This window comes from Rhipicephalus microplus, chromosome 7 (assembly GCF_043290135.1).
Source record: "Rhipicephalus microplus isolate Deutch F79 chromosome 7, USDA_Rmic, whole genome shotgun sequence".
In the NCBI taxonomy this organism is placed as follows: Eukaryota; Metazoa; Arthropoda; class Arachnida; order Ixodida; family Ixodidae; genus Rhipicephalus; species Rhipicephalus microplus.
In genome coordinates this window covers 134612940-134635492 of record NC_134706.1, presented here as the reverse complement: position 1 = coordinate 134635492, position 22553 = coordinate 134612940, and the positions used below count along the sequence as shown (strand labels likewise).

General features: G+C 44.2%; 1 protein-coding gene and 1 non-coding gene across 5 annotated transcripts in view; one reads left to right on the top strand and one right to left on the bottom strand.

Moving 5' to 3' along the window:
* LOC119187024 (uncharacterized) overlaps positions 1-22553 on the bottom strand; it is a 231027-nt gene that overhangs the window by 174752 nt on the left and 33722 nt on the right. The window contains exons 5-6 of one of the 4 annotated variants that reach the window (XM_075869754.1): positions 22076-22171; positions 1758-2676 (exon numbers count right to left, since the gene is read on the bottom strand). The exons of 1 other annotated variant lie outside the window; for it this stretch is intronic. In XM_075869754.1, the coding sequence (XP_075725869.1) occupies positions 22121-22171 (51 nt within the window). In that variant the 3' untranslated portion in view covers positions 1758-2676; positions 22076-22120. Of the gene's footprint in view, positions 1-1757; positions 2677-15817; positions 22172-22553 lie in introns of those variants that run through there. 2 more of the 4 variants (XM_075869756.1, XM_075869753.1) reach the window with 2 other exon arrangements.
* On the top strand, positions 6422-6524 carry LOC142767978 (U6 spliceosomal RNA). The gene has a single exon (XR_012885184.1). It is a non-coding gene; the product is annotated as a U6 spliceosomal RNA (small nuclear RNA).

The following is a 22553-nucleotide window of genomic DNA, read 5'->3' as shown; positions in this document are numbered from 1 at the left end:
ATGGCAACCAAGGGAAACTGCACGGGGGACCAGGAACAAGTTCTGGTGACGGTCGAGGAGAGCCTGAACGTCAAAAAGCTAGCTGCTTTTGCAGAGAGGCAGGCCCGTCAAGACAAGCTGGCAGGAATCGTCAAGAGAATTCAACTGAAGGAACATTCCGAGGGCGACACTCTTCAGCACAGCTACTGCAGGCCTGCTGCCACGGATGCTGTCCTTTATTACCTTGGGGGCTACATTGTGAAAAAGGCTAGGAGGTTCTCAGACTGTGATGACTGTAAAGCGACCGTTAAGGATAGCGGTAATGTGTCAGCAGCAGCTATCCTCACAGAAATGAGGTCGTTTGTACCAGGCGCCCTTCAGCACCCATCAGATGCTCTAACCTGCTTGCTCTCGGGCATTGAGCAAGTTATTGAAGAGAACACAGAGGCAAAGCAGTTATTCGGGGATTTGTTTTGGTCTATTTTGGAAGACCTGAGCAAAAAGTCCCTCGTGCGGGTGGGGTGCGACGTTCACTCTGAGGAATTCTCTGCGCGCGTCATCAAATTGTATTTGGTGACGCGCATGTATTTCTATTCCAGATTCCTTCAGCGAGAGCGTGCCTTGAATGTGCAGGTCAAGTCCACGCGCAAACGCGCTAAGCTGCTGTAAGCACGCTGGCAAAGTTGTAGAGTTTGTTGTAAATGAAAAAAAAAAACCTTGCATACATGTATCTATTCATTACTTTTTTCTGTCAACATGATTTCGTATTTTGTAGCCATATTCACCGTAAGCAAAAAAGATGTGGAGTTGATTTGTAAATAAAAATGCTTGCATGTATCTATTCATTACTTACTTTGTTTCTCTTAACATGCTTTGGTATATTGTAGCAATATTCACCTCAAGCAAAAAAGGTGTGGAGTTGATTGTAAATTTAAAAAAAAAACGTTGCATATATTTTTCTACTTTGTGTCTGCCGTAAAGTGTGCACTGTGAAAACCAATAAATTGCTGAAAAGAACATTATGCTTATTGACATGTAAGCTGGTTTAACTTCGTCAGTTAATTGACTCAATAATTCTTTCAATTAAAGCTATTCCGCCTTTTGCAGAAATGTCGCTTCTTGGTGGCGTTTGGTAAAGCTAACTGTTGTCAGGGCAAGACATGGAAAAGATACTATTCCAAAAAGGACGTCGAGACAATTGGGAAGTTTCGTCTTCGAGTGGCCATAAATGACGTAGCTCCAATGATGACCTTGCTTCTTTGGCTGGAAACAAAATGAGCGGTTTCGTGATTTTTTATAAAATTGGAAAGAGACAATCAAAATAAGTTTTAACGGAGGCTTATTCCATGCTACCAGCTTGCGGCAGACCGTTCACGCTCGTGGTTGACTGCCGGCGAGCAGCCGACGCAAGCGCGCGCAAACTATGATGCGCTTCGGCTGACCTGTTGTAGAAAGCAATGCAATGAGCCGTAACGAACGGCTTTTCTGCCCCACATTAAGCGATCCTGAGCAGCTACTGGAAAGTACTCTGGCCTAGATGTAGTCTGGACGCGGACAACTTGACGGGTAGCGGATAATCTTTGATGTTATAGTGCGCTAACGTCATGAGAAGGCCGAAGCGGCATTGGGAGAAGCGCCGTTGCACGCGATGAGCAGCGGCCGGGTAGAGCAAAATGCGGCGGTCCCGCCCTCTCGCGGCACGCCGAGAAACAGAGACGCCGGCGGCGCACGGCGCATGGGGAGAGTTTTACAACTGAACCTATCTAGTAACGTTGTCCCTAGTTCTGTTGCTGCGTGCCTGCAGATTCAAATTATTATCGTCATCAGTGCTTTCAACATCGACCAAAGTGGCTTTAGGCGCAGCTATTGAGTGTAGGAAATCATTCAAGATGGCCTGAAAAATTCCATTTTGTGCCAGGAAAGAAATACAGGGTCAGATTTCAACTGTTGCTAACATTTGCACCATGTCCTCATATAAATTAATATTAGCTCAGCGAAAAACATTTTGTTTTTCAGTACAATATTTTGGTCCTATGCAATAATAAATTGATAGGATAATAAGTACCTAATAAGTGTAAGTAGTTTCAGCATATTCACTTCTTTTAGTTGCCCTTGCTGCCTTTCTATCATTTCTTTGTCTCCCTGAGAATGAGTCTGCTTTATATGCATTAGGACTCAAGTAGCAGCCTCCTTCTGAACTTGTTTACTTGTGATCTCTTGAACTACCAGGCAATGCAACTGTGCGTGGAAGCCCCACTGATGCCCACACTGGTGGGACAAGACGGGTGGCCAACACTCGTGTGCTTCTGCAAGGTGTATAACAACAAAAAGAAAGCTTGGTCATATCAGTCTATCTTGTATTTTGCCTAGTAGAAAACAAGAGTATCATTCAAAATGCACGTACACGATTATAAATGAAGGAGCTTGCTATTGATGACAAGAGTAAAAAACACTTTAATTGTTTAGTAAATCTTTCTTTGATAGAGCTTATTTCTCTGTACCCCAAAATCTCCAAGTATATGACTTTATCGCACCTTTGGTCTTGGCCAGGAAAGGAGACATGGACAAACTGGTGTCTCGTGTGTCCTTCTATGTTAGGCAAATTGATGACGTGGCATGTGCTTAGGTGTGACATCGTCTGGGTGCTGTTGTGGCCTTCAATAGATCCAGGCTCTCAGGGACATGTGGCCACTCTCACTGTGAGAAATGTTTAAGCACACGTGATCCTCTTCCAGTCGGTTGCAATGATGTGAACTTGCCGTGAAGTCAAGGTGGCAATAAAAGGTGCTACTCTTCAGTGCAGTGAAGCGATAACATTTGGAAGCGGCAAGAACACCGCAATTTGGAAAAGGATCAATTGAAATAAGAATAAAAAAAGGATATGTCTAATCATGAACCAATGTAGCTGTATTGAAGTGACAACGCATGTCAAGTAGTTGCAACATAGTTTAGATGCACAGATGAAAATAAAAGGAATACGAAGACACTGCTAGCTACTCGCAAAGCCTCTGTAGATTATATGGCTTCTGTTATCTGCAGTTAAAAACTGCTTGTCGAAGATTGGAAAAGCGAAAAAACATTTAAACCATAGTGGAGCACTTATCATGAAAGTAGTTGATTCTTTTAAGGCGAAGCTTCTTTAAGAAGCTGTGTTCTTTTTTTCAGTTCTGCTTGAAGTTAGCAGGGTGCGAGCTACTTACTATCTTTGATGTCACTTCCACCTTAAAAGGGACAGAGTCGATACTTATTGTAGTTGATAAAGTAGAATCAATTCATTTTTTCACTTGGAAACCAAGTTAATACCTTGATGTTGTGAATAAAATAGAATCAATTCTTTTTTTTTTTCAATTAGAAACAAATGTCACAATTCATTTCAGCAGGAGCTTTTACATTCACAAAAGAGCTGCCTTTTTTGCACACTCTCATATCTATGTGCTTTGGTCATCACTAGCTTCTAAATGTAAAATGGTTTACATGATGGGTTGCAATAGCGCCAACTTTTGTATACTAAATTGAAAAGCTCTTATTCTTTTGAGAAAGAACTCAAATATTACATGGCAAGTAATTAGCTCATGTTGATTAGTATCGAGATGTCTTGAAGCCCACATATGCTTACTTTCATAATTGTTGCATATATTTTACTTAACACACTTATTCTAAACATACTGTTTTTATTTAGGTTCTGCTGGTGTTATACCTGGGATATAATTATTGTTTACAGTGCAGCAGAAGGCACAAAAATAACTTTAAAAAGCGTGGTTCTTATACATTCTCATGAACTAAATCCAAATACAATACAGTGAATCCCAGGATTTGTGGAGATCGATTTCATGTGAAAGAGTCAATGACAAGCTGTCTTGGCTGCATTTTTTTTACTCCTTCAGTTTTTACTAAGTTGATAGATATATTCATGTAATCTTAGTAGCTGTCAGCATATCAAGGGCCTACTAGGCATGTCAATATGTCAATCACACTGATGCCTAAGGAGTAGCTGCTGGTGCAATATTATGCCTGCACTCACATCTGTGCATTTAAGAGCACAGACTTCACGTTTATGAAAATGAGGTGCACGCCGCCGTGCAATGATGTGCGTATCGTAATTTCTGCCAGGTAAAACAGCGCTTCATTGTAGCTTGTTGAGTCATATCTAAGTACATATCTATTGATTATTACATTGTTTAAAATGAAGATAGCCATCATTGCAAACACTCGGCATTGCTCCTATACGAAGCCTTATTAGTTTTTTTTCTGGAGCATTTACAACCACTAGTGTGGCTGTGTACACCACCTCGAATTCCAAGGTTCAAATGCAGCCACAACTATGATATTTACTGTATTTTTTCATTGAAATATTTCACTCATTGTGAAGCTGCTGCTATTGCTAAGAGATGGTCTGTTGTACTGTCTCCTTAATGCTTACTCAGAGAATTCCAAAGTAGATTTTTGCTATTTCTGAGTTAACATAGGCAGTGAATCACATGTGGGTTATATCCACATTCGACAGCCAGTAGTGTGCAGGTATGCACACACGTAACTGATGAAAAAGGTTTGACACCGTGTTGGGCAAGCATGTCACATTATTTCATGAGGCCATAACGCAGCCATTACAATGTCACACTCAATATTTATTCTCTTTCAGGTGCTGCTTCTATTCTTCTTGGCCCAGTTGTCGCCTCTCATGCCAGCGCCACTATAACATTTATGTCACAAGCATTATGGTATCTTGATGTCGCAAGAATTTGTGTCACCGCATCACCAGCAAAGTAACCAAGTGCCATCATTTTCGCTCCATCCCCCACTGCATATTCTGGAAGGTTCAGCGTTCTCAGTCCAGCAGGCATAGAACAGTGACAGGTGATCAAGCAGCTCATAAGCACATCCATATTTTCGTTGCATGAGTGGTTGGGCGTTGCGTTTACCAATGCCTACACTTTCTACATTGGGATGGCCGACAGCGCAGCCTGTGGCCACGGTGGCAAAGAATAAACGATCCTACATATTCTTTGTGACTGCCTAGAGTATAGTAAACGACTATGCCTTCGCAAGGAACTCAGCAAATTAGATAATCAACCTCTGTCGGAGCAAGAAATTCTACAATATCGACAAGGTGCAACTTCACAGAAGAAGGCCCTGAAAGCGCTACTACACTTTTTGCGATCGACCAACCTTACTGAACGGTTGTAGCTAGGGCTCCTTTCCTGTATGTGTTTTTGTTTTCACATGAGTGCACACACGTTTTTTTTTCTTTCTATCTACCCCCTCTTTCTTGCCCCTATTTCCCCGCCCCAAGCGCTGGGTAGCAAACCAGATGCCAATATCTGGTTAACCTCACGGCCTTTATTTTCTCTCTTGATTGATTGATTGATTGATTTGTGGGATTTAACGTCCCGAAAGCACTATATGATTATGAGAGACGCCGTAGTGGAGGGCTCCGGAAATTTCGACCACCTGGGGTTCTTTAACGTGCACCCAAATCTGAGCACACGGGCCTACAACATTTCTGCCTCCATCGGAAATGCAGCTGCCGCAGCCGGGATTCGAACCCGCGACCTGCGGGTCAGCAGCCGAGTACCTTAGCCACTAGACCACCGCGGCGGGGCTTTCCTTTCTCTCTCTCGCTCTTTCTCGTTGCATGAGGCTATAGTACTAGTCAAAATTTCATACTCATTGTTAATGTTCTTCTACATTAGTGAATGTAAAACAAACCTGTACCATGTCGATGATGTTGAGTTAATTGTCGTTATCCAGTTGGAATTTGCTTTCCACATCGTACAATCAAAACATAGCCTTTGAAAAAAGACCTTTGAGACACGCAGTTGTAATTTCTGTGGTAAATTTGACCCTGGCTACGTCCAGCCATAGTTCTGGACACCTAGCAAGAGTATTGTAACGACGCTCATCTTGTTACTCTGTTTGACAGCATACCAAGTTAGTCAGCTAGAGCACGAAAAGTCGAAACAGTACCCATTAGGGCATCCATATTTTCGTTCATTTTTTTACATTTCTTCAATGGGATGAGTGGCAGAGTTTGTAAAAAGGTCAGCCACTATACCTTTGATTTTGAGAGAGCATGTTTAGGCTACTTTTCAACTAGTAAGATCAGACCCATTAATGCCAACTTGTATAATAATTACGAAGTTTAGTCTGTGATGAGTAGCAGCTTTCTTGTTGCAAGGCAAGGCCTCTAGCTGGAAGATCGTAACATAATTTTCAATTATCAGTGCAGCTTTCATAAGTTTTATCATGTGACATTGCACTTGCTGGCCTTTTTGTCTGAATACATTTGTTACTTGACAGGGTCTCTCAGGTTGATGCATTGTTCCCATATTTTTCTAAAGCTCTTGATAGGGTTGCTCACTACATATTTTACCAATACAGCAAAACATTCCTCTTGATGTGCTCACTTGGATTAAAGACTTTCTTTTGTACTTTTGTAGTATATGTACTTTCAAAGTACATATGCTAAAAATGGATTGATACAGAGAAGATTAGCGTGGCCCCTGCGCAAGGATGACACGCAAAATCGTGAGGCGTTCCCCATTTTTGTGGGGCGAGAGTTGGTTTTTCCAGCTCTCACGAGGTCACGCCACCGACCTCGTTGCCATTGCCGCCTCCTCGTGGTGCCCCACGGCAACGTAGAGAGCTTTGCTCTCGCTGCTAAAGGGAATGAAGAGTTCCTGGGTGAGAAGTCCTCACACCTGAGCCCAGGATCTTATGGCGGAGGCAAAAGGCGATATGGGGCTGCCTCCCCTATATTGCTAAATTGGCTTGTCACGAAAACGAAAAGAGAAAATAAGAAAAACGTGCGTCAGAAGACGCCCGTCCCAAGCGGGAATGCTCAAGCCTGTGTTGGTGGTGGGGCTGGCACCCCTGGTGGTGCCGGGAGCAATGCTGACCCCCCAGGGGAAATTTGTTTAATTTGTGGTAGAAGTTTTACCACTGAAAGGGGATTGGGTGTTCATGTGGCAAGAGTCCACAAGACTTGTACAGATTTACGACAAGATGCCAAAGCTTTGACCGGCGATGCTGGATCTTTTGACAAGTCAATAAGTACAAAAGTGAATGAGCCGCAAACGATGCTACGCGGTGGTGACGATGCTTTTGGCACGCAGGAATCGATTCTAGTTAGCCAAGATGTTGGAATGGATCTGAAGGCAACTCACTCTGTACCTATCTTGCAGGAGGCCGGGGCCACCGCACTTACCCAGGTGCCCGCCTTTCGAACGGGTTCCTCACGGTTCGCCCTGAGATCCCGAAGGGGAGTGTCAACTCCCGCGGTCTCCCATACGTCTCAGGGCGACTGTTCTGACACCATAGGTTCGTTGACACTCATGTCGGTTCAACCGCTAGCCAACCCTCCGGAGGGTACCTCAAATGCTCCGGATGGGTTGGTGATGGGGAGCGTGTTGGACCGTCATGAGCTGTCTTCGAACAGGTCATTGGATACTGTGCATGTTGCTGCTCTGGAGGGGACCTCTATTATTCCAGATGCAGCGGCAGATCGAAGCACGGTTCCTTTGGCCTATGGTGCGGAGAAGATTGGTCCCGCAGTTGCTTGAGAGGCAACGGGTGGCCGACCTAAAGTCTTCGTGGTCAGAACTGCTCCGGTGTCTCCGGCTGTTGGGTCTCATTGTGTTAGTTCGATGGTTTGTGGTTCTTCCGTTTCGGTTTCTCCAGATGTTGGGTCCCATTGTGGTGGTTCGATGGTTCGTGGTGATGATCTTATAGATGATTCTTCGGTTGTTTCTCCTGCTGTGTCTGTTGGTGGTTTGTTGTCTCCTATTTCAAAGGTGGGGGATGCGCATCCTGATCCAACTTGTCTTGTTTCTGGCCATGTTTTCACATCCTCACATGGGAGCAGTTATTCTTCCTCTCCTCTGGTGGTTTCTCAGCCCGTTGGTGCGGCTCGTGGATGTGATGCCGCTTTGTCTTCACCTGACAACCCCACTTCTACTACTTTGCGTCTGAACAGACCCCTGCCACGGTAGTTGATGGAGTTATTGTCTGATTCCTCTGAGGAGGATGTTGTTCCACAACACCACACATGTAATGACTACGGCAGGGCCTTCTCTTCACTCGTTGGTTTGAGCCAACATCAACGACATGCCTACTTTAATGCCTACAACGCAGACATTGTTATTACTCGTGTCAAGCCGAGGTGGTCTAAGGAGGAGTCCTCCCTCTTGGCAAAAAAGGAAGCAGAGCTTACTATAACTGAAGTTAAGAACCTGAATCAAAAGCCACACTTTCACATTAACAGAAGGACCTTTGACTCTGTAAAATCTCACAGGCACTGGGTACAGAAATTTGGTCCGCGAACTTCTTGGCGCTTCAGCAGTTCCGACGTCCCAAACTACACACATACGCCACTTCCAGGCGGAGACGATGTTGAGGAACATGTGGACTCACATCGTGCGTGTTTAGAGGAGATCTGTAGACTTGTTGACACGGCATGTGCTCGCAGCTTCTCAACCCCAAGGCTTTGGGAGATCAGGGATCAACTGCTTGATGGGAGGAATATCGGGATGGACCTGAAGAATTACATCAGGCAGAACTTTTTTAGAGATAAACGGAGCCTCCCAAATACACTTCCTCTGCAGCTGTTTCTTCCAGCAATAGGAAAAGGCGGAAACAGGAGTATGCACAGCTGCAACAAATGTTCAAGAGAGACCAAGCTAGAGCCGCCAGGCAGGTACTTGATGGCCAAATGTCCTGTCAGGTCGATGATCCTGAATCTTTCTTGAACCAGTGAAAAGGGGTAATGGAAAACCGTTGTGATGAGCCTCGGCTCGCTCGTCCGAACACTGAAATACACGGGGATAGGAATCCCAGGAGGCCGATTACAGCCCAGGACATTAAATATGCATTTCCGGCAGCCAGCTCTTCTCCTAGCCCGGATGGCTTCACGGCTTAGGAATTGAGATGTGTGCCTCTTGTGATCCTGCAACTACTGCTGAATATTCTTCTCGTTCGGAAGCATCTGCCGGTTTCTTAATGCTCCACCAGGACCGTCATTGTATCTAAAGTCAATGGGGCAACCTCCTTTTCTCAATTCCGTCCAATTACGGTGGCCCCGGTTCTCCTTCGCCTCTTCCATAAGATTTTGGCAAACCGTCTGCAAGCGATGGCCCTTCTGGACTGTCCCCAACGTGCATTCATTCCGGTGGATGGCTGTGGTGAGAATGTTCACCTGCTCGGCATGGTTCTACACAAAGCAAGGAGGAAAAGAAGGGCATTGCTTATGGCCACCGTGGACATAGTGAAGGCATTTGACAGCGTTACACTCAATGCCTTGGTAGTGGCTCTACAAAGGAAGGAAATTGCAGAGGAGTTTGTCGAATGTCCGCCGATTCTATGATTTGGCAACGACTGTCCTCAGTTTTCAAGATAAGTCCTTGTTGGTCCGGTCTTCTACGGGAGTGAGGCAGGGTGACCCTGTGTCGCCCATACTCTTCAACCTGGTGGTTGACGACTTCCTGGCAGAGCACTGCAAGAAACAGATTGCTTTTGTGTCTGCAACCGACTCAAGTGATTTGAATGTGTCGGGCATGGCATTTGCAGACGATCTTATCATATTTGCATCGATACCGACGGGACTGCAGGACAAGTTACTCAGTCTTCAAGTTTTTCGTAGAAAGCGAGGGTTGTCACTAAACTCTTCTAAGTGCTTATCATTGGCGATGATCCGGCGGGGAAGAAGCTGGTGAAGATTGACCCAACTGTGAAGTTCTACGTGACTAACGAGGCCATCCCTGCGGCTGTGGGTGAGAGAGAGTGGCGGTACCTAGGCATTTCGTTTAGTGCCCGGATGACACGTCCTAGGCCGGTACACCATGAACTCAAGGCGGACCTGGAGAATATAAGGAAGGCGGCTTTGAAACCGCAGCAGCGCCTAGTTGTCCTTCGCTTTTATGTCCTCCCGCGATTATATCATAGTCTCATTCTGGGTCCGGTGTCGCGCCAACACCTGATGAGGTTGTAAAGTCGATCCGGTCATCGATCAGCGATTGGTTAAAGCTTCCGCATGACATTCCTTTTGGAGCTTTTCATGCGAGGGTTCCACATGGCAGACTGGGTATTCCATGTTTACGGACTGTCATTCCATACCAACGCTTACGCTGACTACATGCCCTATTAGTTTCTGAGTATAGAGCTTGCAAAACGGCCCACAAGATGGCACATGCACAAGATCTTGTGCGGCAGTCAGAGGCCATGCAGCAATACAAAGGGAGTGTAATAGATTTCAAGAAAGCCAATAAATAATTTTGGACTACATACTTCCTTAGCAGCACAGATGGTGCAGCTCTAAAAGAAGTGGCGAATGCTCCTGGGGCATCGGCGTGAGTAGCTGAAAGAACTAGGTTCCTTTCTGGTAGGGAATTTATTGCGGTTAGAGTCCGCTTCAACACCGTGCCTACTTTGATGAGGCTAAAATGAGGCCAGGGCGTAACAAATTTATGCAGAGCGGGGTGTGCCCAAGAAGAGACTCTTGGGCACATATTGTAGAAATGGCATCGCACGCATCATACGAGAATCCAACGTCATGATGCGCTGGTGAAGTATGTTGTTAAACGATACAGAGAGTTGGGCTTTTCTGTCTTAGAGAAACCCCACTACAAGACGGGCTTGGGGGTTAAAATCACCAACTTCGTGTTGAATAGAGATGACCAAGCCCTTGTCTTGGACGCTCAGGTGGTTAAAGTAAGGGTTAAGCTGTAAAATGCCCATGCCGTGAAAGTAAGCAAGTACGTGCACCACGAGTTGTGCGCTCTCGTAACAAGGGATGTACCTCCAATCGTTTTGACGATAACATTATCGAATAGGGGGGTTTGGGCCAAGGAGAGTGTAAACACTCTAAGAGATCTTGGCTTTTCAGCCGACGATTTTAAACTACTAACAATTCGTAGTCTCCAGGGAGGCTGGCGTTGCTTTGCTGTACACCAGCCTATGACCACCGCTTTAAGTGGGTGAAGAAGGGGGAGGGAGCACCAACACACCACACAGGCGACTAACATGGCCCTACTGCCATCTCAGTGGTAAGCTCTCGGCACGGGGGCTCTTTTCTGCGCTCCGGAGTAGAGGACGCTTCCGAATATGGAGCATGCCCTCGTACGCACTGCGGCCAGAGAGCCCCCATTGCGGTGGTAAAAAAAAAGCCAAACCGATAGCCTCGTTTATGTTCTGCGAAAGGGATTATTGTGTACTATATACTTTTTAGCGGCTTGATGGTTCATGTGGCAGTCATCACGAGTGGCTTAGCCAGGAAAGCAGGAGGAGCTGCTTAACTCTCTTCTCCCCCTTCCCCCCACCCCCCCCAAGCACAGTCCATGTGTTTTTTGTCTTAAAGCCATGGGTGTGTCCTTCCACTGTGACCGGTTCGCGACCGCCTAGTTTATGGATGACTCAGCAGAAGGCACTAGTGTGAGTGACAGACAGACGGATTCACGGTTTACTGGTAAAACCCTCTGAAGCTTCGCTCTACGCATCATCATTCACTTCTAGGTATGCTGCGATTTTCTTAGTTTCGCATATGCATACCTACGTGCACACATACAAACAACCACGAATGTACATAAAGTATGACACCGAAGTCGCCTTCCCCTCACACACCACCCCCACGTGAAATAAATAAATATATATATATATATATATTAGGGGTGTGCGAATATGAAATTTTTCTAATACGAATCAAATACGAATATTCATGTTCGAATATCGAATCGAATATCGAATATCAAAGGACAAATGCCTCTACAGTAACAATAATTTAAGATGTATTTATCTAAAAAAATACACAACAGCCTGTCTGTTAACGCAACATACACTGTTATTTGGAAAACAATGCAAATAATGACTAGCTGTTATCATGAAACATAATGACTACATGTTATCATGGAGGAATATGAGTTGCTCCACATTATCAGGCAGGAGGCGCTCCCTCCGAACAGAGACAACCTCCCCTGCCACTGAAAAGGCACGCTCGCTTGGATCTGAAGTGGCTGGTATGGGCAAGTACTTGGGGCAAAGCTTTGCCAGACTGGGGTATCTGAAGGTGCCCGCAGTCTGCCACCAGTCACATGGGTCACTGTATTTCTTCAGTAGGGCTTCTTCAGAATACGCTTTAATTTCCCATTCTGAAGTAGACAGTGGTGTACTTGCTACTTGACTATTTGCAAGATTATCAAATGCACTCCAAACATCAGAGGATGGCTTCACACACTGTTGTGGCTTCTGCCCTTTTGCTGCTGGCTGCACGACTTCCACAGCAGGACATAGGGCAACATCCTGAAGCATCAGATCTTTTAGCCACACCAACTTTTGTTTGTTGTTTCTGAATACCATTGACTTGAAGCGTGGGTCCAAAAACATAGCCAAGCATGCTTCATATATTTTCAATATATTCATATATGAATATATTCATATATATTTCATATATTCAATATGTTTAGAATGCAGTCCAAGTTATTAACGCATACTTGCCGGGAATACGACATAACTTAGCAATAAAGGACTAACCGCTTTTGAGCATGTTGTATAACTGTGCGACTGCTCACGTGCGGAACTTCCTTGAAAAAGGAAATAAATGCGACGTCATGGTACAAATTACCACTAGAACTCTTTTTGTAACTTATTATGTTTTCTAACCGAAGCGTTTGCCGACGGTGACGAAGTTTCTGCTTTAGCACGCGCGTGCACGGTCGTGCGTTATCAAGCGATGTTTTGATGAGACAACGCGGCAACGATTAAGCTTCGTTCCTGCACACGAGGTCCCGCATAGTGAACGTGTGGTAGTGCAGCACGTTACGGCGGCATAAGAAAAGCGTGCAATACGTTTACAAGAACGTCAACTTTGCTGCTGATTGTTGAACGTCGCTGGCCGACATAGTGCCTCCGTGCACTTTTGACGCTAGTCGCCCCTCTGGGCAACGTTTTGATATCTCTGAACCCAGCGGAAATATTAAAGAAGAGTTATTTTCCGCATGATAATCCAATCAAGTATTCGATATTGTCGAATATTTGAAGTGATTCGAATATTCAAACTTTTCGAATACACTTTTTTCGAATCGAATACGAATAGTGTGAATTTATTATTCGAGGAATATTCGAAACTTTCGAATATTTGCACACCCCTAATATATATATGTGTATATATGTATATATATTGTTTTGCTATGCTACTGGTCTCCACACTCTGGCCACATTCATCGTAGCGCATCTCTCCTGGCAATCGAATGCTGACGATAGCCTCATTCCAATTTCAATTGCTCCGCATCAAGCTTGCTGTCTGTGCCTCAGGTCTGTGGAATTCTGCTGAAAATTGCCCTTGCGAGTGCTTCATGCTGCTTGAGTGAATTAGGCATAAAGCTGATAGAGATATGCAATTATAAAAAAATGTTTCTCATGGTTAAAAAATAATACTCTTTAGTAACTTCGCCTATATTTAGCTAGTACAGTGAGCTTTAAAATGAAATGTGCATACTTTATGTCCGACCACCAAGGCAAGCTTTTCGATGCTGAATAGAGAGCTTTGCTCAAAAAAAGTGAAATTCAAAATTTTTGCAGACTATCTGGTAACCTTCAGTGCATAACTTTTTTTAATTTGTAGCATCTCAAACTGGTCAACAGTACATATTTATTTGTGTCCTTAGAACTTGCCATGTTCCCAGAAAAAATCTCAAACTTAGCAACATTATTCAATAGTGCTTGTGGGAAAAGCTCTCAAAGAATTTATATGCATAAGTCATTATGTTTAGTTAGATCACTTCATTACCTTGCCACAAATGCCATTTATTGAGTGCATTCCCAAAAGTCTTTTGAAGAAGCTGTTGTTTGACGACTTTTACCTCACTTGGTGCCATACTACAGACTTATAAATTGGGAGGAAAATTTTTGGCAACGGATTTTAAAGACCAGGACGAGTTTCGCACTTCGAGAAACATGTGAAACTTTTTCCGCCAGATCCGAGATGGTTGAAAGAATACTGGGTAATTTGGCATGGCATGACCCTAATCGGTGTGTTACTCCTTTGCTTTTTTTGCCTCTACTAGTACTACAAGCCAACATTTTGGTGTGTTTATGAAGCTGTGTGTGCTTTCAGCCCTTTCAATCTGTATGATATATATTATTATTTATTATGTGCAATCATTTATTTTTGTGCTGCAACTTAGAGCCTCTAACAAGGCTTGTTAGGAGTATTGAAATAAATGAATTATTTATTAGTGCTCACACAATTTTTCGCTCTCTACTCACCGGTAGTGGTAGTGCTTACCAAATGTTTCTCCTCTTTTTCAGAAAAGAAGTCTGCACAATACTGTTACAATAGGAAAACAACACAGGTGCATTGCTAATATGGAAGTTATGATATTTCTTATTTTAAATACCAGATACAAAGCCGCCAAAATAAAATAAATTTTTTTAACAATTTTTGTTTACACAATTTGTAGAATGTCCGTGCTGTATTTTGTTTTATGATGATAGGAAAACAAAATTCCATTTCTGTGAAGAGGGAACTTGTCCTTTTTGGTTTTTAAACATTTGAATTCGCTTCGTAAATTTTTTTAAGCATGTGCAGTCTAAAGTTCCCAGGTCACGCTGCTACAGGATTAGTTGGAATAGTGACCTAGGAAATTTGGAATGACCTTGTACTTGCAGAAGATAAATCTACTTATTACGCATGCCTCAAGCTGAATCTAATGCAAACAAATTTGTTATTTACGGACATGTAGCATTACTATTACTAACATTGTGTGAGAAATGGCCCTAATATGCAGCTGTCGTTCTGTAGAGCTAGCGTTAGCCCTTGTGTTTAGCCGGCACGATTTGGCCTATCTCAGTGGATCTGTCTTAAGTGAGAGTTTAATTTGTCTCAATAGGTTTCATAACAGAGTATAAGCCTTGAGCTCATTTTAGTTTCTTTTTCTTTTCACGTTCCATTATGATGTTCTTGCGTTGATTGTTGAGTTCATTAATTGAACTTTTTTCCTAATTGTGTTTATTTCTGTTATTTTATTGCGTCCCTCGTGTTGTTCTCTTTTTTCGGTGGCCACGGCAATAAAGACAAGTATTCCAATACAATAACACAATAGCTTCCATAGGTAGCTCATTTACATTACGTCCTTGGGAAGGCCAGGGGGGACCCCAAGGGCTAACGTTGGCTTGGAGTAATCCCATTCCCTTCTGGTCTTTGCCAAACATCCTCACACTAAGTTGGCCACCTTGCAAGTTGGCCACCTTGCACCACACAAGGTTGTGGAAATGTATGTTTTTAGCTGAAGAACTAAGGACGAAAAAAATGGAAACAGGACTATACCCAGAGTACCTTAGTTAGACTGTCATTGAATAGACAGCCTCCCTATAAACCCAACGTTCTTTCCAGTTCGAAAGCATTTCGAAAACAAGAATATCTGGGAAGACCAGACGGATATGAATCTCCTCTCTTGGAGAGAAAAGGAGTCCAAATGCCAACTCCCGTTTTTTGGAAATCCTCGAACAGATACAAACACACAAGAGCTGGTTAACAATGCCTCTACCGTTTGAAAACATGTAGCATCACGTGTGTTCCTTGACGACAAATTCGGGTTCAGACATATACATCTCTCCCGGGGCACAGAATCACATAACCTCCAATGGATTTGTTAGTCTTCGGACATGACTTGGGGAAAACGAAAAATGGTAGAAATAGGGATACTCATTTGAATACAAAAACACAATTGAATTGATTTGCTCAAATTTATTCAATGACCTGAGCGCTACAAAGCATTGGTCAGAGTGTTCCAAAATTTTCAAAAGGAATGGCAAAAAAAGAAAAAAAAGAAGAAAAAAGGGAAGATAGAAAGGAAAAAAAACAATCAAGAAAAAAACGACTGCAGCTGAAAGTAAAAGTGGAAATATAAAGAAAAATTGAATGCAGCTGACAGCAAAATTGCAAATATCAGATAAAAAAACAAAGAAAAACAAGCAAACCAAAACCTACCAGAGAACAAAAAAGAGAAAAAGAAAAGAAAAGAAGAGACAAAGAGAAAAGGAAGTGAAAAGAAGTAAGAAAAAAAGAACAGACAGAAAGAAAGACAAAAACACAAAATAAAAAGAAAAAACAACAAAAGAAAGATTTTATAATATAGTTTAGCCAGCAAACAAAAATTGCATGTCTTCGGTAGTCTGTAGAGAGTAGAAATTAATGTACAAATGTACATGTATACTGTAGTCTGTATAGTGTAAAAATGGATGTACAAATGTACATGTATATTGAAATACGTGTGTGCATGTGTATATGTATATTGAAACAAGTGTGGGCACAAGAAACATTCAATGGATGTTGTGATTCGGTGTGGGAGAGGACGTGAGAGATGACACACAGCGAAAAGAAAAAAAAGATAGATGGAGAGGGGATATAATACAAATAAAATGACAAAAAAAGGGATAAATACACTGTTTATAGAATGAAAGGGCTAATTCCACGAGAAGGAACAAAATTGAGCAGCACCAAGAAAATGAGGAGTCCAGGCCAGCAGAGCTATCCAGGATCAAGCAGAAAACAAGGACACGCGAGGTGGGTGAACGAAGATTGAGTTCAACAAAAACATCGAAATCAAGAAAGAAGAAAGACTTGCTAGTCAAGATCCCAATTCAAGACTGTGTATAAAATTTATGCACCTAACATTGAAATTTGATATGAGTATAAACAAAAGAAGAAAAAAAGATCAATAAACACCGCTGAGCTTCTGGCTCGTTCCCCTGGTATTGGTGGACACGCTGGTAGAGCTCTCTACGTCACTCCATTTTTTTCTTTTATTCTAAATTGAAATTTGACATCTATCCTATTCATTTTATTTTTATTTGACAGCCTGCAATACTTACGTGCAGCAGGCAGGGCATATGTACATATATATATATATATATATATATATATATATTTCCTTTTTCTTTTAATAATTTGATTACCTTTTGCCCACACAACCCTTTCTGTCCCTAACTAAAGCTTGTGTGTGTGTGTGTGTGTGCGCACGTTTGTGAGGATTGTGGCGTTCTTTTCTGACCGGTAAGTAGAAGCTAAACTAGCCCTGATGGTTAATTCGTACATCGCTTACTTAGTGCGTACCAAAACGACGTTCCCGGCCAACTGCGTATTAATTAGGTGTGACTGTATTTAACACATGTACTTAATTATTCCCGACATGTGCCATTCGCAGCACTTGGACCGGCTTGGTCTCCCTGTATCTGCTTTTCAAAGAAAGTCTCCTCCCGAGCCAGCCACCATTGAAAACCTCAGACTTGCCTCCAGCTGGCCGTCGGAGATGCCGTAAGACTCTGCTGTCTACTCTGTGAAGAACTTCGACCCGAGACCTCACCAAGTGCTTGTGTGCACCAACATTAGGTGCAAAATTTATGCACCTTATATTCAAATTTGATATCAGTATAAACAAAAAAGAAAAAAATGGATCAATAAACACGTTTGCCAGGGCGTGTTCGGTGATCCGGTCGAGTGTCCCTACCGCCATGTATTCTGCCTGGCCTGTATCACCGATTCCATGGCAGACGAAACAAGTGCTTGGCCCATCTGTGACAAAGATGTGACCACGTCCCAGCTGGTGCCTTACTTATTACTTACTCGGAAAAAGCGCACTGCTCTTCCAGGCAGGCATTTTACATTACATGTAATTTTGCAAATCTTAACAAGAATGATCCGAAGTGCCCAGTGCATCATTACGTTTGTCAGCTCGAAATGCCCAAACCTAGTGAGGGGCCCTTCAAGGAGTTCACCGATAGGAGAGAAATTGGTCCTACACAATTAGACCAAGCATCCCTCTCTTCAGGGGGAAGAGTGACCTGGTTATTTGCTCCTGCGCTGCCCTTCCCAGCCACAACGAAACAAAAGAGACCTAGAAAAGTGTTTATTGAATGGTGGATTGTTAAAGCACAGTGCTAGACAATAAAACGAAAGACCACGTACTGCGAATCACGCAGGAAATGCATACCACATTTTGAATCGTTGATACCTTTCTGCTCTTTTAATAGTATTTTTTTTTTTGCTTCTTGCTATAGATACAAGTCACCAAGGTCGTTGTTTCGGGATATTTCACTTTTTGTTGAAATTTATTGTGCCTATAATTATGATTTCGAGAGACTAAAATAGGTGTTTTACCTGCCTGTCTTTCGGCACCTAAGACACACTTTTTAGTGCCTAGAAATCCGGCCTCTAGTTATCAAGCACACACTGCAGGGCCTCTGATGCAGTGTTCAGCCCACCGTGCTTCAAGCTCAACACCCGTTCTGCAAGACTTCAATTCCTAAAGCGCTGCCAGTTGACAGAAGCACCAGCTGGCTCTTTTGCCTATGCGTGTTATCGCAGAGAAAACAACGCTGCTGCGTTATTTATTGAAATGATGGTGAAGTTTGGAGCTGTAATGCCCGAACCAGGTTCCGTACTGGCTACAGCATATTTCCATGGAAAGGAAAGTGGCAAGCAAGTGCTTAGGATAGTAAGCGAAGCTGGAGAATTAATCAAGAAATTTGGATCGCAGATTCTGTGTGGTGAATGTGGCCTGAAACCCGATTTAGGAAAGTATAGTGTGCCGAAATAAGGGAACTCTATTTTTCTGAGAAGTATAAGATAAGCTTAGTGTTGATACTAAAGGGGAGAGCTGCGCACAGTGCAGATATCTGCGAAGGCTTGTGCAAAACAGACTGCGCAGGAAAAGGCGTGCAGCACGCTACGAGTCTTCAGCATGCTCTAACAATCAAGCAATCTATCGTGCACGAAAAGAAAACTGGCCACTGTGCAGCAGGAAGTGGCTTACATGAAAGTCCATAATGAGGTATTTAATCAATCAGCAGTGCAAGAAAGAATAGCAACCCTCCGTCAAAAGAAGTGACTTGCTGCGAAGACCTGGTTTCTTGTTGCCTAACGACAATCTGTGAAGTGGGCACACGGGTCTTTGGGGCCGAAAAATTGCCCAAAAACGCATTTTTTTTAGATGTCATTTTTGAAATCTACAGGTATTTTTCTATTAGTTTGCTCAGTTTTTCCTCCGAAAAGTTGGTACTTGAACAGTAACAGCTACTTATAAAAGCCTTACGGGCCCGATTCGGCGAGATTCTGACGCCAAAATGGCAATTTTTCAATAATTCCCCGCTGCTGCGCCACGGGCAGTATCGCAGTGATCTAGGTCTCATTTGAAAGCGCGGTCTTCGGTCTTCAATTTCCCGCCACTCTGGCTCCAGTCCGCTCATTGGTAGAGTAGAAAACACGCGCCAAAAAAAGCAAAAATACGCGTTCCTATTCCCTGGCGAGCGCACGTGACTAAACAGCGCAACGCGATTGGCCACAAGCGGCGTGTGTCGTCTGCTTCGCGCCGTCGGCGGGGCAGTCAGGCGCCATATTGCTCGGACTGAGAACGACGGATTAGCCAAAGATCGCGATGTGGAAAGCCGGAAGGAAATTCCACACAAGGAATCAGTACGGCAAAAAAAGAAAGAAGTCGCTCCTCGAGAACTTCAAAGGCCGTTCCGCGTCAGCGAGGAGCGCTGAACGAGCAAGCGACCCACCTTCCGTGGCCAGCGGCGAGGCCTCTGATAACATAAACCTAGCACCTCCGCCGCCGCCCGCTCAAGATAACGCATCCGGCAGCGGCCGCGTTCGTCTTGATACAGCAGTGCTGCACCCGTTAGAAGTGGCAGAGGTGCGTCGCAACGCCGAAAACAAGCTGCAAGAGCTCGCTTCAACTGGAGCAACACAACGCAAGTGCGGCCTGTTAGCCGATATCGACGATGCTGCAGCCACGCCGCTGGACGAAACACGCTTTTCGATCGTGAGTTTGGACCAGGTGAACGAACTGACGCGTGCAGTGAAGTGCAAATTGTGCTCCGGTGATGTAAACATCGGCAAAGAGGACAGGGAGTACGGTCTTGCCGTAAAGCTAGTGCTTACGTGCGCGACCTGCGGCGATGTGTTGGTGGCATGGAGCTCGCCGCGCGTTGACGGCGAGAGCAAGGCAAAGCCGTTTGCCATCAATGTTTTGGGCGCGCGCGCTATGCAGTCTACTGGCAATCAGCAAACCGCATTCAACGACGTTTTTAATCGATGAACATTTCTTCGCGCGGCCTGCACAACAAAACGTTGCAGAGCTAGGTGAAGACGAAACTGACGCCCGCAGCTGTTTGTGCGTCGGAAAAGCTGACCGCGGAGTGCGCGCGATCGGTTCGGGAACTGTACGCGGAACTGGACCTCGGCAACCCGGGCAACATCGCTGTGTCGTACAACGGTTCCTGGATGACGAGGGGACACTCGTCGCACATCGGAGTCAGCACAGTTATCGAGTTGTTTACGGGGCTTGTGCTCGATTATGTCGTGCTCTGCAATTTTTGTGCCGGCTGCGAGCGGGCGCCTAAAGAAAGTGACCCGTCCTACGACGAGTGGAAAGCGAACCACCACTGCCAGAAAAACAGCACAAAAAAAGCTGGAGAGATGGAAGTGGAAGCTGCCCTCATTCTGTTTCAGAGGTCGTGGGAGCATCATAAGCTGAGATACACTACAGTTCTTTGATGGCGACTGCCGCACCTACCCTGCTTTGAAGGAAGCAGATGTGTATGGTTTTATAAAGGTAACCAAAGAGGAATGTGTGAACCACGTCCAGAAGAGGATGGGCACGCAACTGCGCAATCTCCCAAAGCAGAGGACAGCTGGCTCTGAGAGCCTCAGTGGTAGGGGGCGGCTGACTGGTGACCTGGTTAACAAATTGACCTCTTACTATGGCTGGGCCATCAAATCTCACAAAGGGGACGTGCCAGCCATGCACAATGCTGTGATGGCCACATACCACCATGTGACGTCCAACGATGCCGTGTCCAACCACAGCCTGTGCCTTACAAGTCCTGACTCGTGGTGCCGCCAGAACGCTGCTAAGGCCAGGGGTGAGCCGGCCCCCAAACACCGCTACAACCTGCCGCCGCATGTCTGTGAGGACTTGCTTCCAGTGTACAAACGCTTGGCGGACAAGAAGCTGCTGGAGCGCTGCCAGCGAGGCAAGACTCAGAACAGTAATGAAATTCTCCACTCTGTGATTTGGTCGCTGGCCCCGAAGGAGCGCCATGCATCTTTCCCAGTGTAGAAGCTGCGGTCGCCGAGGCAGTGATGAGGTTTAATGCCGGAAGTCAAGTAACATCATCCAAGATCCTCAAAGAGCTGTGCTTGAACCCCGGCCTACTGAGTAGCAAACACATGGCTGAAAAAGACCGCCGCCGAACCAGGGACTCTACCCTCAGGCGTGCGTCTGCAGAAAATGTGCAGCGGACGCTCAAGAAGCGGCACCTGGATGCCAGCAGTCAAGGGGACTATGCTTCTGGGGCCTACTAGTCATTTCACTCCAAAAATGTACAGAATGTTTTACCGTTTACATTAAACATGGCACCGTTGTGTTTTTTGCCATTTTCTCAAAATGCATATTTTAGACGTTTAGGAAATTCTTGAGAGGTAAATCTCGGCATGCGGTGCAGCTAGAAAGATAACTTCTTTTGCATTGTCAAGCTGAATGTTTAAACCTTGAAGTAAGGGAAACAGATTTTGCATTTCATGTTTAAATAATTGTTTAAATAACTGGTTAGCAGGCATACTTTAAACCGAGAAATTAGAATTGATGTAAACTTGCATGTGTGATTGCCAGACAAAAAAACTGCTTCCGTCATTTCATTCTCCACAACTTCTAGTATCAATTCATGCCATGCTGGTAATTTTTTGTTGACTAGTTTTTTTTCTATTGTTCTCAAGAACAATCACGAAAGATTTTTGATTATCTCGGGAACTAATTAGCTTAAATCAAAACTAATTGGATATTTGAAATCAGCTAAAAAAACTGAACAAGCCCATGGAGTTTCATTAAAATTGGTTGGAAAGCAAAAAAAAGTTTCTAAGACCAGTGTGCCCCCTGAAGGGAATGTGTTACGACGAGAACTGGATAGTCAAGTGCCTTTTGATGCGAATGCATCGGGCATTTTTTCACAACCTACGGGCAGAAAGCGGCAGTGTAATACAGACAGCACTTCAACTGGTCACATTACTACAAAACAAGTAGATGAATATTGAGCTAATCCATGCACGTACCTGCGAGATCGAGGGCTTCCGGAACAAAAAAAGAATAATGGGAGCTCATCGCCTCAGTGGAAGGCATCCGTTCATGGCGTGCTTGGCAATGCAGACCTTATGCAACACAAAGAAAACGTGTTTTGTCCGTGCCCAGAACCGCTACTACACATGTTCACGTAATCAACGTTTTTTAAACTCTGCATCGATCGCCTTTGGTTTGACAATGTACGCATTCGGGCTAATGAAAACCAATCTATTTGGCGACCACTTTTCAAAAGTTCTTTTTCATTCATGCGAGAGGCCTTGCTTTTTCATTCTGGCACAACATGACACCATAAGAACGCACGAAAGGAGTGCATTCTTGAGCATGGAAGATATGAATTCTTTTTAACCGCAGTAGATAAAATAAAAAGAAGGCATAAATGGAGGAGCAGTCTGTTTACTCAGGGATGTCAAACGCTGTCGTAGAAGCACACACTACGTAAATACATTTACT